At 37.1% G+C, this 16,222-nt stretch overlaps 1 protein-coding gene across 1 annotated transcript; it reads right to left on the bottom strand.

The window, feature by feature from the left end:
• Window positions 1-486: 486 nt before the first annotated feature.
• On the bottom strand, window positions 487-14,204 carry LOC141344362 (NAD-dependent protein deacylase sirtuin-5, mitochondrial). The gene is made up of 9 exons (XM_073849237.1): window positions 14,113-14,204; window positions 13,670-13,771; window positions 13,093-13,226; window positions 9,741-9,966; window positions 5,902-5,989; window positions 5,634-5,687; window positions 4,806-4,929; window positions 4,348-4,463; window positions 487-1,024 (listed from the first exon to the last, which is right to left on the bottom strand). Exons 2-9 carry the CDS (start codon window positions 13,755-13,757, stop codon window positions 952-954), a joined length of 903 nt encoding a protein of 300 aa, XP_073705338.1. The 5' UTR covers window positions 13,758-13,771; window positions 14,113-14,204; the 3' UTR covers window positions 487-951.
• Window positions 14,205-16,222: the final 2,018 nt, after the last annotated feature.

The following is a 16,222-nucleotide window of genomic DNA, read 5'->3' as shown; positions in this document are numbered from 1 at the left end:
TTTCTATGTGAATATCTGTAAAAATGTAATTGATTGCTGTGATCAAAGCTGAATTTTCAGCATCATTACTCCAGTCTTTAGTGTCACACGATCCTTCAGAAATCATTCTAATATCCTGATTTGCTGCTCGAGAAACATTTCTGATTATTATCAATGTTGAAAACAGTTGTGCTGCCCAATATTTCTGTGGAAACCATCATGCATTTTATTTTACAGGATTCACAGATGAATAAAAAAGTTGAAGAGAACAGCATTTATTTGAAATAGAAATCTTTTGGAACATTACAAATGTCTTTACTGCACTTTTGATTTATTTAATACAACCCAAACTTTTGAGTAGTAGTGGTGTATAAATCTTACATATTGATGCATCGATTATAGTAATGTAATAGTCTAATAGTTCAATGTAAATATGTTATTGAGGAAGAAAGCTGTTGTATATAGTTTATAAATGTGTGCAGGAGGAGCCACAGATTTAACACTGACTGAACATCATGAATCCAGACACAGTCTGTGAAAAACTTTATTCATTGGTATTTAATGCTGAAAATGCTGGAATGATATGAAGGCAAACGCTGCTGGACATCACTGCTGTCCCTCTAGTGGCGCTTCAGAATAAAGCACTACATCCACAAACACCATACACACATGAACACACTGCAGAATCTTCTCTATGTAAACTAATCAATCAAGAAGACTAACTGAAGAACATCCAGTACAGCTGGTCTACATGAGGAACACTGGCAGTGGTTTAACTCTTTGAGAAAGTTAAGGCACATGGAAAACTAAGCAGCACTAACATTCACTCCAGAAACATCAGCGTCTGTGCCATTATACTTTGGCCCGTTTCCAGTTTATATATACAGTAGTTCATATTTCAAAAGCAGAGGAATGAATCTGTGCTGTTTTCACTCAGGTTGAGCTCCAGTTGATCCGGTGCGGCTCTGAGCGTCAGATGACTTCAGACTCGTGCCGCTCCAGAGCCCCAGGAAGAGTCACTGCACAGCGGCCTGGGAAATGAAACCTGGAGCAGACAGACCAGACAGATGAAACAAAGATGTTTTGTCTATCCTTGAGTGTTAAATGTTATAAACATAAGGACTTGTGAATGTATGTTAGCCATGACTTCCCAAAGTATTTGGATTACATTTTCTTTGCTTGTCTTTTGGATTCAAATAAATGAATACAGTGTGGAACATGACTGTGATTGATCACTGTCTCAGTCCATATCTGACCATGCTTTCTTTCTTTAGTGATAAAGATTTAGTTTTTTGAGGAAAATATTTTAGGAATGTTCTCCATATAGTGGACTTCAATGGTGAGTTAGAACTTCCAAAATGCAGTTTAAATGTGGCTCTAAACGATCCCAGCTGAGGAAGAAGAGTCTTATCTTGTGAAAAGAGCAGTTATTTTCTAAAAATTTTAAGAAAAAATACTTTTTAACCTCAAATGCTTGTCTAGTCTAGCTCTGTGTGAACTCTGTGTATTTCGGTTCAAGACAGTTAGGGTATGTCAAAAAACATACTCGTTTACTCATGTAATCTCAGTTCGCTGAGATACAGGAACGAGTACTGCATCTTATCTTAAGACACTATAGGCATGAGGCATTGTAGGCCCAAGGACGAGTTTGGCAGTGTAATAGCCTCAACTATCCATTTGGATAGCCTCTGCTTCATGACCGGAAGCCCCTTGGTACGGCCACTGAAGCATACGAACAGTTGCTCCGATTGTCTGAATGAAGTGGAGCATCAATATAACTTCTCATTATTACACGGCTCTTTGGAATGCTTGATTCTGATTGGTCAGTTGAGACATTTGCAGGTTCGTTCTTTTCAAATAATCACCGCTCCAAAGTAATAACGCATAGCCGGTACTGCTTGTATGTTTAAAATCCCTCCGTGCCAACAAAGATTACCGTTTGGCGCCATCTTGTGACAAACACTGGACAACCACAATTAACAATGGAAAATTTCGACATTAATCTATTTAAATTGTCTTACTAACGTACATAGTTTGAATGTTAGTCACGTGGTACTATATCGTTTCGCGGAAGGATAAAAATGTTAATTTAAAACAAATATGCCAATAAAAGGTTTCAAATTCATATTCATGTCCAGTTTTTTTTTTCCTTATGTGGCAAGTAGCCGTGTAATAAGCGGGATAATGTACAGGCAGCCTGTAGTTATCGCGAAATAAGCCCCTTCAGTGTGATACAAGACCCTCCGCTTCACGTCCTGATCACACTGTCGGGGCTTATTTCTGCGATAACTACCGGCTGCCTGTACATTATCCCTTACATGACCTCACGGGGCAGAGAAGGTTAGACTCTTGGTCCTGCTCTGAATAGAGTCGTTTCAGGATGACCTTGGAGTCATTAGGCCCAAATTTGAGGCAGGCAGGGCTCACAGTGTGGCTGTAAATCACCCATCCATTTTACCGACGCTAGTGCTAGAAGCAGAGCGGTCTTTAACGTCAGAGGGCGGAGGTCAATGGACTGCAGCAGCTCAAAGGGTGGGCCCTTTAGGGCCCTCAACACTGGGCAGATCCCATGAAGGGACAGTGATGGGGGGAGGCGGGTTGAGCCTCCTGGACCCATTAGAAATCGAACAACTAGGTTGTTCTTGCCCACTCATTGACCAGCTATAGGAGCAAGATAAGCTGCTATGGCTCTCACATAGAACTTGAGCATGGAGGGGGAGCGACCCTTGTCCAGTAGCTCTTATAGGAAGGACAAAATAAGAATTATGTCACAGGAAAAGTCTGCGCCGCGGGTTGTACACCAGGCGGAGAAAACATACCATGTAAGGCTGTAGAGCTGTCTTTTAGATGGTGCCCTAGTCTGAGAGATCGTATTTAGGAAGTTCTCTGGGAGGTTAGAAGGCTCCTATCAAGAGGCCATAGATGCAGAGCCCACAACTTGGGTTGGGGTGCCATATCGTTCTGTTCGCCTGAGAAAGGAGGTCCCATCTCAGGGGAATGGGCCATGGAGCTGCTGATAGCAGCCGAGACAGATCTGCGAACCAGTGCTGGTTCCTCCAGAACGGGGCCACTAACAGACCCTTGTGTCTCTGATCCTTGATTCACCTGATGACCTGTGGGATCAGGGCGATGGGGGAAAAACGTAAAAGAGGATGTCGGGCCAATCGTGGGTCAACAAATCCTGGTCCTTCGAAAAGTAAATTGTGCAGTGAGAGTTGTCTTCTAAGGCGAAGAGGTCGACCCCTGACTTGTCGAAGATCTCCCAGATTTTCTGAACCATCTGAGGGTGGAGCATCCACTCGTCTGAGGGGACGTTGCTCCAAGACAGCATGTCTGCTCCTTGGTTCAGTCTTCCCGGCACATGCGCTGCTCTCAGAGAAAGCAAATTGAGCTGAGCCCATTCCAAGAGGCGCTCGTCATGAGAGCTTGTCTGTCTCAGCAAGCGCAGCCATAGTGTGGGCATGGCCCAGACGTGTCCAATCTGAAGCTGTCGGTGATAATAATCATAGTCACAGCATTCCTCCTTTAATCGACCTAAAAGATCAAACGGCTCAAAAAGAGGAGTAATGATGATCTTTATGTGTAAACACTCTGGCAGATCAAAGTGCTGCACGCATCCTCGCTCGTAGTGGACGAGGGGAGTGGCTGGGCCGTCTTCATTAAGGAAATGAGCTGCGCGCAAAACAGAGTGAGACATAAACACTCGTAGTGAGAGCGCAGCCTCAGAAAGGGCAAGAGGCACATTGAAATATTAAGCTGTCAGCGATACAGAATCATAGGACAGCGCTCTGCTCCGATCTGCCCAGTAGGATTAAAGCCACTAGTTGTAACAAGTGCAGCTGATCCTAGCGAGTAACACACTCTGGCAAATCAATGAAGCACGCAGAATGCTCAAGCTTAATCGCTCAAGTCACGAGCATGCTGTTGCTTCCTCCAGGGAGGCAGGGCCGCCTTCCCCAAGCGGACAGGACAGCTTTCAGAAAATCTGAGATCCTGAGTACGAGTGAAGTATCGATAGGGAACTCCCATCTCATTTTCTCCTCAAACTTAAAAATAAGCCACTTAAGTGGCCATTGATGTCATATAATATTAATTATCTACACGTACAGCTTTTTAAAAACAAGATAAGATTTGAAGAACACTACAAGTGCACATTCTGTACAATCAAGCACATCTCTGATTCACAATGGTCTGCCAGTTTTATGTCTTGTGTATCACAGCACAAGAAAATCAATGTCATGTTGATGTTTTATTGGTGTAATCAACAACTGAGGTTTGTGTCGGCTCCTGAACGCTGGACATTATCCTCTGTGCAATTATTTTTAAGAAATGTTCTGTGTTTAAGTGTGAACAGCAGGACGAACTCACTTGAAGCGTGGTGTGTTTGCTGTCATTTTAGTGTTGAATTCAGCCACTGGAACGCCGCGGGACGCCACCTGTGGGCCGAACATGGCTGCTGGGTAAACGACGGAGGACGTGCCGACCTGAACACATGAACACAGTACAGACAGGACTTCAAACATGCATGATTTAAAAAATTACTTTGGAAAGTGGCTCATGACAAATAAGTTGTGAACCCATTTTACTTGCATTTTTTTTCTTTTCATAATCCATTTTGGGTATTTTGTTTTCTGTGTGATGTATGTAATTTGCAGATGTAAATTAGCGATGTTGCTATAATCCGGCTTGTTTACATTCTGTATTTTATATAAATGTTCATTGACATGGATTGTCCCTATTAAACAAAGAAACCCGGTAAATTAAAACCCAAAGCAGGCATGTATAACTGGAAAGCAGAAGCTTTCAGAAGTAAAAGTTTCACTGACCACCAGACAGAGGTCACACGTCTCCAGCTCCTTCTCCACTTTAGTGAGGATTTGAGAGTCCAGAGTCTCTCCAAACCAGATGACATGTGGCCGCAGCAGTCCGTCACAGCCCTTCTCATCACACCTGAACACACAACACCAGACATCAGACATCATTCACTACTAAAGGAGGAGTTCAGACAAAACTGAACATCTACTGGAAATGTCACCAGCACTCACCAATTGATCCTCTGCAGTGAATGGGTGCCGTCAGAATGAGAGTCCAAACAGCTGATGAAAACATCACAATAATCCACATCACTCCAGTCCATCAGTTAACATCTTGAGAAGACAAAAGCTGAAACAAATCCATCATGAAGAAGTTTGTAACTTAAATATGAATCTGTAATCCATAATAATGTTTCCTCCAGTGAAAAAGTCTCATAAAAATCCAGCCACATATAGCTGTTTTGTCTTGTAAAAGGTGCTTGATATGTGCAGATTTCTCTCCTGATCCACTTTTTCACTGGAGGAAGCGTTATTATGGATTACAGACTCGTATTTTAGTTAAAAGCGTCTTAATGATGGATTTGTTTCAGCTTTGGTTTTTTCAAAATGTTAACTGATGGACTGGAGTTGTGTGGATTACTTGTGTTTTATTGTTTTTATCAGCTGTTTGGACTCTCATTCTGACGGCACCCATTCACTGCAGATGAACCAATGGTGAGACAGTGATGGAATCACACATTTCCACAAATCTGATGAAGAAACAAACTCATCTACATTTGGATTGTGTCAGTGTGCACACATTTTCATTTCAGTTCAGTGTGTGCTGTGTCAGTGAGATACCTGGGCAGGTCTTTGACAGGTATGAGCGCATCAGGAGCGTCAGGATCAGGTGATCTGGCAGAGAATGAAGGGTGACACACATGATACATCAACACAGTCATCACGCTGACCAATGCTTCATCATCTGAGTCTGGATCAGCATTATTAATGGAGCTGATGTGATGGATCATCCAGCTTCTCAATGTGTTATTTCTCTGAATACAGAGAGCCACTGGGATCTGGAGGCTAAATGGACTTTGATTTCTGGGTATAGATGAGCGTCACCTACCCTTTGCCCTCCAGTGATGGACAGATGGGGCTCTTGTAATTGATCTCCACATCTTTACAGCTCAAACATCGGGTCTGAAACAGGTTTCCTACAGACAGAACAAGATTGAGTCGCAACAACTGCAGGAACAAACTATGGCCATCTATTCAAAGCACACTGAACTACAAGGATGTGACATATGAGGATATTTGATTAGTATTGTCTGTAACCCTTTATATTGATATTCCACTTTAGATATCTACTAACAGCAAGTCACTTTGCAACTACATGTCAACTAGCAGTCATTAGAGTATTAGTGGACTGTCTGCTTAATATCTTCTAACATGTTATTCTGATGGGTCCACAACATACTGACTATTAAAAAAAATATTGCAACTATATGTCGACTTATTCTACTAACCCTAAACCTAATCTAACAGTCTACTCTGAGAATTAGTTGACATGTAGTTGCAAATGAATTTAGTTAGTAGAATATCTAAAGTGGACCTTAAAAATCAAGTGTAACCGTATTGTCTAGTAGAGATCACTTCAAAAGTAATTAAAATTGATTACTGCTTTTCACAAAACACGTTGTTTCAAAGTTGCTTTACAGAAAATCAAAATGCTACTTTTTATATATGAACGCCTTATAGTTTCATTTAGCAGATTACAGCTGGACATTTATATATTGCCCTTCAAAATGGTCCTTTATTCTTAGCAAAATGTAATTTCAGTGTTTTTTATGGGTTCATCCACTTTTTTGAAAGTGAAATTTAATCTCTTTTACAGTATTCCCAAAATACTTTAAACAGCTGTATTTTGAAACTATGAATATTACTCAAATATAAAATGTTGTTAATGCAAGACTATAGTTTGCATGTGCTTCACACAGTAGCCTTGTTTGTAAAGCTGAAAGTTATAGGTTTTAACAGAAGGATCCTGAAACTGATTTTTGCCACAGGGAATCAAAGGATAAAAGTAAGCTTTGATAATACTTTACTTAAACACTTTATGTATAATGCATTATAAAGGGTTATTAAATTATATTATGCATTATAATTATTCATAATGTGCACTGTAGTAGATTATACCTTGATGTAATTATAACTGAATTTAAAATGCATAGTGTGACAATGGATTGATAAACGTTACAATGTATTAAATGTGGTTACAGTTATTCATAAAATTGTACAGCAGGAGTGTGCAATATTCACAAATAATATCTCGATACTTTCTGGGATTTTATCGATAACGATAATTAGACAATATTTTGCTGTGTTTGCTATTGTGCTTAAGGACTACCGTGCCGTCTCCTAAAGTTTTCGATATTCTTCATATTGTGTGTGGTCAGTTCACAGCAGTGATAGAAATTATTCTTTTCCAATCAGTTTAAATTGATTTGTACCTTTTATGGGCATTTTTACCTTTATAAAGCCATTTTTTGCTAAAAGTGTGCATCGTCCTTTGAGTCAAATTCTTACATTTTATAAGTCAGTTATAATAATAATACATTTAGGCTGTTACCAAACAAATTAAATTAATATCAACAGAATTCATCTTAGTAGAAGTTGCATATGAAATGGCATTTAGATGTATTTCCACATGTTAATGCAGCTATATTTGAGATTATTCAAAGTGAAAAGATAATTTGAATGTGAAATTAAAAGCTCCAGTAGGTGGCAGCAAGTTACTGTTAAGAAGTGAGTCATTGTGATTGAACCGAATCATTTAAACAGTTGATTCATTCAGGAACCAAACACTGTTGTGTTGCTCAGAGCTGCAAAACAATACTGTGGCTGTGTTTAGAAATGCTTTTTGCTGGTGAAATTGAGCTAAAACAGAAATATGCTGTCTAAAACGTAAGTCTTTTAATATTAATTTCTTGTTTATTAAACTGTTTTACAGTATATCAAAATTTGTACTCATGCTGATTTTTAAGAAAAAGACTGCACTCTTCATGTGATATTGATTAACAATATGAAATGATATGAATATATACATTTTCTGCCCCCATTATCTTGAATTATGTGATCATTCTAAATGCATTTTAATAGATTGAATCATGCAGTGAAAGATCACACTCTAAATGCGTACGTACTAGACTTAATGTAAGGTTATGCGTGCATTCTGTAGGTGTGTTTTCTTTGTTTTTTTCAATATCCTCCATAATGTCAAACGTCGTTAAAACAACAATTAATTTTGTCGATACTGATTTAATTTGTTGGGTAACAGCCTAAATGTGTTATTATTATAACTGAATTATAATAACTGATTAAATGTAGGATTTCGACTCAAAAGATGATGCACACTTTTAGTAAACGTAGCTTTATAAAGGTAAAAATGCCCATAAAAGGTACAAATCAATTTAAACTTATTGGAAAAGAATAATTTCTATCACTGGTGTGAACTGACCACACACAATATGAAGAATATCAAGTCTGTCCACGGTAGTCCTTAAGCACAACGCACACAGCAAAATATCGTCTTATTATCGTTATCGATAAAAACTGTACATTTCACCTTTTTATTTGTCAATTTATTTTTTACAAATTATTATTATTAGTTTTTATTTTTATATTTGTCTATTTATGTTTACATGTGGGGTTTTTTATTATCTTATTTTTATTGTCTGTGCGTTGTTGTCTCTGTGTACTGGAAGCTAATAACACTGAAACATATTCCTTGTATGCGCAAACATACTTGGCAATAAAGCTCTTTCTGATTCTGATTCTGACAATATATATTTCACACCCCTATTGTACAGTGCATATAAAGTGCATTAAAGGATAACTATTGCCAAAATGCAACCTGGGCTGTTTTTTTACTGTAAACGAGACAAACTTATATCTAAAACTTATATCTAAAAGCATAATTACATCAAACGAGCCGTTCTGAGATTGACCGTGATTTCATTTTGTGGTCAATGGCCGGTGAATGGGAGAACTAGGGGCATAACTTTGAGTGCATCAAAATCTATATTTTTACAACACTAAGAAGGCTCGACACACCATGAAACTTTGGGTCTCTACACATGAACTCCAGCATTGAGAACATTGTTTGTGTTCACAGAGTTTACTAAAAAGAAAGGTTTTGAACAACTCACTTTCACTGTTTGAGTTTCCGCTCTTGCCAGTCAAGAAGTGTCCATCTCCAAATGAGAATGAATGGACTCCATAGGACGAAATATTAGGCTTATATGAGGCTCTTTTTACAACTAGAAGGTTAATATTGTTTTTCACTTGCGACAAAACAACGAATTAGCCGTGCATTTATATGGAAATATGCTTTAGGAGCTATCCATCTTTACTCTCCTCGCATTCGGAGATGGACACCTCTTGACTGGCAAGAGCGGAAACTCAAACAGTGAAAGTGAGTTGTTCAAAACCTTTCTTTTTAGTAAACTCTGTGTACACAAACAATGTTCTCAATGCTGGAGTTCATGTGTAGAGACCCAAAGTTTCATGGTGTGTCGAGTCTTCTTAGTGTTGTAAAAATATTGATTTTGATGCGCTCAAAGTTATGCCCCTAGTTCTCCCATTCACCGGCCATTGACCACAAAACAAAATCACAGTCAATCTCAAAAACGGCTCGTTTGTCGTAATTATGCTTTTAGATATAAGTTTGTCTCGTTTACAGTAAAAAAAAACAGCCCAGGTTGCATTTTGGCAATAGTTATCCTTTAAATCTACTTTTATAATGTGTTATGCATAAAAGCTTTAAGTAAGCTTTTTCCAGGACTATCCTCAATATATCTGATGGTGAGAGCATGCCAGTGTAAATCACAGCTCAGTTTTATCCTCTGCTGATGTTGATCTGAGCGTTTGATCATGTACGGTGTGTTGCGGTGCGTGGGCTCTGACCGTGGACCTCCAGGACGTGTTTGGATCCGGCGCGTTGGTGCAGCTCGTCGATGTTCTGCGTGATCACCACCAGAGATCGGCCCTGTCTGCTGAGACGAGCCTCACACTCGGCGATGGCTCTGTGAGCGGCACTGGGCTGGGCGTTCAGCGACAGCTCTCTGCGGTATTGGTAGAACTCCCAAACACGACTGGGATGACGAGAGAAACACTCTGGGGTGGCCAGATCCTGACGAGACAGACATTAAAATAAGAAACGTTTACATTCACAACTTTGCCAAGAGCCATTCCAGAGATTTTATTACTGAGCAAATATGTTCAAAAACATCATTCAAATCATCATGTCTTACCCTGATTCACAATACACTGCTGCTCAAAAGTTTGGGATCAGTAAGACTAATGTTTTTAAAGAAGTCTCTTATGCTCATTAAAGGAGTAGTTCACTTTCATAACAACAATGTACAGATAATGTACTCACCCCCTTGTCATCCAAGATGTTCATGTCTTTCTTTCTTCAGTCGTAAAGAAATTATGTTTTTTGAGGAAAACATTTATAATGGATATGGATGGCGTCCCCAAGTTTGAACTTCCAAAATGCAGTTTAAATGCAGCTTCAAAAGGCTCTAAACGATCCCAGCCGAGGAAGAAGGGTCTTATTTTCTAAACAAATTGACAATTTATATATTTTTTTAACCTCAAATGCTCGTCTTGTCTGGCCTCTGTGCAGCGCATGTGTAGTCAGTACAATCCGGGTCAATGCAGTTAGGGTACATCTAAAAACTCCCGTCTTGTTTATGTCTTCAATGTCAAAATCGTCCTACAATGCTGTTTTTATCCTTTTTTTTTGTAAAGGGCATTTGAGTTTCTTTATATGTTCACTTTGTAAACACTGTGTCGGTACTTTTGCAGCGATCTAAGGCGATTTTGAAGTTAGGGAAGAAAACGAAATGGGAGTTTTTAGACGTACCCTAACTCTATTGACCCCAATCACTGCGCAGAGACCAGACAAGACGAGCATTTAAGGTTAAAAAGTATATAGATTGTCAATTTGTTTTGAAAATAACCGATCGTTTCTCCAGATAAGACACTTCCTCCTCAGCTGGGATTGTTTAGAGTCTTTTGAAGCTGCATTTAAACTGCATTTTGGAAGTTCAAACTCGGGGGCGCCACACATAAATATTATATGGAGAGAAATCCTGAAATGTTTTCCTCCAATAAACATACTTTCTTTACGACTGAGGAAAGAGAGACATGAACATCTTGGATGACAAGGGCCCGAGTACATTATCTGTAAATTGTTGTTATTAAAGTGAACTACTTCTTTAAGGCTGCATTTATTTGAGCAAAAATACAGAAAAAAACAGTAATATTGCAAAATGTTAGTACAACATAAAATAATTTTAGAAATCATTCTAATATGCTGGTTTATTATCAGTGTTGAAAACACTTGTGTTGCTTAATATTCTTCGGAACATGTGATACTTTTTTCAGGATTCTTTGATCAATAAAAGGTTAAAAAGAACAGCATTTATTCAACATAGAAAGGTTTTCTAACAATATACACAACTCAAAAGTTTGGGGTCAGTACATTTTTATTTTTTATTTTTTTTGAAAGAAATTAATACTTTTATTCACCAAGGATGAGTTCAATTAAATGATAGCATAGATTAACATTGTTAGAAAAGATTTAGATTTTGAATAAGTTCTGTTCTTTTTAACTTGTTATTCATCAAAGAATCCTGAAAAAAACACAAGTTCCAAAAAAGATTTGTCAGCACAACTGTTTTCAACATTGATAATTATAATAATAAATCAGCAGTTTGTGATCAGTGCATTAAAACATAAAAAAAAACATTAAAAAGCACATTAAAAACATTTTAATTTCTATGCATTTACATATCTCACAAATCCCTTCATAAACAAGTGTAGAGAGAGTGTAAATAAGAGATTCACTGTGGAGTATAAAGGGCTTTGTTGATTATAAAGGAACTTTGTGAGATCGCGATGAAATAAGTGACAGCTTTTAATGATTTTAAGGGAGTTTGTAAATGAGATATTGATTTAATACAACAGTTAAATAAACAAGGAGTTAATATTAAGTGACCTACATTGTCTGACTATAACACTATTGCCTGATTTTGCTCTATTACGTGTCAAAAATGGTCTGAAACAAGTCACAGCTGAGCCGCTGCACATCTCCACTCAAACACAGTGGTGTTTGGTTTATGAATGAACGAGCGTTTTTAATCAAATCTAGTGTGTAAACGATTCAATTCCTCATTCATGAAGACAGTCACTTGCTTTATTCCTGAATGAATTAGCCGTTCAAACGAATCAAATGAATGAATGATTCAGTGATTAAATCAGTGACTTGCCGCCACCTGCTGGCAGATTTAGATTCATTTTTAAAGCATATTTTCAGTTATTTAACTCATTTCATATTTCTGTATTCACAATTTTATATTTAAAACATTAATTTTAAAATGAATTTATGAGTTTTATTGCACACATGCCACCTCTGAGCCTCATTAAACATGAAAATACACCTACAAGACACTTTTGTGTTCTTCTGTGTCACCTACTTAGTACAAATTAATTTAGTTAATACTGATTTCCTTTGATTGGTAACTTGTTCTTACTGTACTTGTTCTTATTCTGTTGTTTTAATTAGAAATGTAAAAAAAAAAAAAAACCTTAACAAAAATTATATATATATTTTTTTTTTTTTTTTTTTGACATAAAATATGACATACTTTTATTAAAGTTGCCAAAAATGCTATTACAGAGGTAAAATCAAAATTCCCCTGTAAATCACTTTAAGGAGTCAAATATAACAATTTTTTTTATATCAGATTTTTTGATTATTCATTAGATTGTGCTCCTGAAATTTTGACTGCGCTTCTACATTTTTTAAGTTAGGAGTGCTCCTTAAAAGAAAAGTAAGTGTAGAGCCCTATGTGGTGCACATAACTAGTGACTGATGTCTAAAACAGTGGTTCTCTACCTGGGATCATAAGCTACTGTGTGTCAATCTAATATAACTACTGTAAAATATTGATAATTTATTATGCTTATATTGTCTGTTCAGTTCTCAAAGCACATGAATAATGAATCCAAATGAATTAATGAATTGTTTTATTATGATCTCACTCTTGAAGTGGACTTAAGCTCAAGGTCTGAAAAAAAGGAAAAGTGGTCAAGCAACTAACTTAACAGTTTCAGGAGCTTTTGAGATGAACGTGTCTGACGTATTAGTGTGTGTGTGTGTGTGTGTGTGTGTGTGTGTGTGTGTGTGTGTGTGTGTGTGTGTGTGTCTGTGTGTGTGTCTGTGTGTGTGTCTGTGTGTGTGTGTAACCTGTGTTTTCCACGTCCTCCAGCGTCCTTCAGCTCCTCTGATGGTGGGTACGCCGCTCTCAGCACTGACTCCGGCTCCTGTGATGATGGCAATGTGTCTGGCCTTTGAGAAGACCTCACGAAATTCTGCCATATCTGAACACACACACATTCACACACATAACAGACATACACTAAAAGTCAAACGTTTTTGAACAGTACGATTTTTGTATTGAATTCTATTATTTCTTTCCAAAGAAAAAACTGAATCCAAGATTATAAATGGTATAGTCTATAATGTTACAACAGCTTTTTATTTCAGACAAATGCTGACCATTGCATCTTTCTATTCATCAAAGAATCCTGAAAAAATTTACTCAACTGTTACAAATACAGATTGATTTCTGAAGGATCATGTGACACTGAAGTCTGGAGTAATGATGAGGAAAATTCAGCTTTAAATCACAGGAATAAATTACATTTTAAAATATATTCAGCTAATTTAAATAGTAAAAATATTTCAAAAGTGTACTGTTTTTTTTTTCGTGTGTGATTATGAAGTGAATGGATGTGAGTTTGTTTCCGGTTCCGTCACGCACCTGAGTTTGTCCGGATGATTTGATTGACAGCTGTCCATCTCCCGCAGTGTGCCGCTGCTGTCCTCAACATCAGCTGATTAATGAGCATTATCGATCTTTAGTCTGTCAAAGGCAGAGAAATGTTACTTTATTCGTGAAACACAGCTCTCAGATAAATGTCAATATATTTCATTACACTGAACTTCAGCTGATGCTGTTCCTGCAAAAGCACTTGTTGATCCACAAACAAAATCAACAAAGAATCAATGACATTAAACTATAAATCAGCACAGAATTACACTTCCACAAGAGCACTAGTTCAGCTGCTATAAAGATGAAAACAAAGATCAAATATAAAACGCGTCCGATCAGCGACAACCAGCTGGACTGATGAGCCTAAGCCTTTAGACATCTTCATTCGTATAAGAATTAGCCATAAACATGATAATCTTTAATAATCTTACACTGACGAATGTTACTTCGAAAATACTCTTCCCAGGCGTTGTATTTGCCGTAAACTACATAAACATGTCGTAAAGTAGGAAGGTGTCTGTTTCTATGGTGATGTTGTGTCTCTGTTCCCTCTAGTGGCAGATGGTGAGACAGCAGTTACAGCATACTAGCATATTACTCTGTCTGCCATAGGAAGATATGGTAATATAGAGTAGTTCACTGTGATAGACAAAGTTTTTAGTTCTGATTTTGCAACTTGTGCCAACTTCTACACTATTTGTACTCAAACGTTTAATGTCACTTGCTTAAGTTATAAAATATTTCACGTAAGACTTATCTAATTCTTGTTTTTGTGGATATCAGAAAGGCAGCTAAACTCTACAGAGCTGGTTTGAAGAGCCTGCTTTAGATCAAACCTAAAAACTCTTGAGAAATCATTTTACAGCAGGACAGACTTTCTCTTTTCTCGCATTTTATCAGTAACAGGTAAAGTTCTCTTAACATTCTCTAGTGTTTTCTGAACGTTATATAAATGTTAGGACAAAACGTTCTTATAACTGAGTTAAGTTGAGAGAAAACATTCTGAGATCAACATTCTTGCATCGTCCTTATGGTGACATTTGTACTTGATGAACATTCTAAAAAACGTTTTTTGTAACCTTTAAATAACATTACAAATAACAAATTGAACATTTTAATGTTTTTAAAATATAAAAAATAACAAAGTGTCTATTTACACTAAATGCAAATAGCCTTAACGGCAGATTATGTTTAGACAAATTAACTCCGCCCACCAGCGTGTGATTGGGCGACAACACTACAAGACGGTTGTAGCGCAATCTTTTTGATGAGATGACCCGAGTTCGAATCCGCCTTTAGCTGAACTCATTCTTCTCTCTTTTTCCATCTCATATCTCGTCAGAAAAGTAAAGAAGCCCACTTCTGCCACTAAATAAAAAATTAAGTTATCTGCGACGTATTATCTCACAATTCTGAGTATTTTCTCACAATTGCGAGTTTACGTCTTACAATTTTGACTAAAACTGTACGATATAAACACAATTGCAAGTTATAAAGTCAGAATTGTGGGATATAAACTTGCAATTTGGACTTTTTCCCCCCTAGAATTGTGAGATATAAACTTGCATTTGCAAGTTATATTGATATTGAAAACTCACAATTGCTACTTTTTATCTTATAATTCTAAGGAAAAAGTCAGAATTGCAAGTTTGTATCACACAATTCTTACTATATCACTCACAATTGCGACTTTTTGTCTAAAATATCTGACTTTTTTCACACAATTGCGAGTTTATATCTCACAATTCTGACTTAATTACTAGCAATTACGACTTTTTATCTCACAAATCAGACTTTTTTCTCGCAATTGCGAGTTTATATCTCACAATTCTGACTTAATTACTAGCAATTACGACTTTTTATCTCACAAATCAGACTTTTTTCTCGCAATTGCGAATTTATATCTCACAATTCTAAGGAAAAAAAGAATTGCGAGTTTGTCAATTCTGACGTTATAACTCACAATTGCAACTTCTTGTCTCAAAAATTCAGACAATTGTGAGGAAAAAAGTCTGAATTGCAAGATAAGTCGCAATAACTCTTTTTATTTATTTATTTTTCGGTGGCGGAGACGGACTTCCATAGAAAAGCATTTATTTTCAATAAAAATAAGTTGAAAATACAGTATTGAGTAGGATTAGGGTAGGTGTAGTGAGGAATTTATTGTCCCGATAAGGCAGCATCCATTTAATAATTTTAATAAAAATGATCATTTACACTTAATACGTATTGTATACTGTTTTATGTACTACAACCACAACAATGAGGTATATTTGTAGTAGTATAAATAGAGTATAAATAGTGCAAACACAATTTGCTAAAAAATAAACATTTAAATAATGTTAAATGTGGTAGGGTTTTGTAAGAAACCTTTTGCAACCTTTCAATAACGTTAACGTCAAATGGACAATTCAACGTTTTAGAAACATTTCAAATGTATCTGAAGCATCAGCGCTGTCACGTGACATCAGTTGCTTTTCTCAGCGCTGGTCGGAATGGACCAATCACGTGGTTGCAACTGCAGTGTTTTTTTTTAAATCA

Source organism: Garra rufa, chromosome 10 (genome assembly GCF_049309525.1).
Source record: "Garra rufa chromosome 10, GarRuf1.0, whole genome shotgun sequence".
Lineage (NCBI taxonomy): Eukaryota > Metazoa > Chordata > Actinopteri > Cypriniformes > Cyprinidae > Garra > Garra rufa.
Note: the sequence above shows the minus strand (reverse complement) of the source record. Positions and strands in the feature narration are given on the sequence as shown.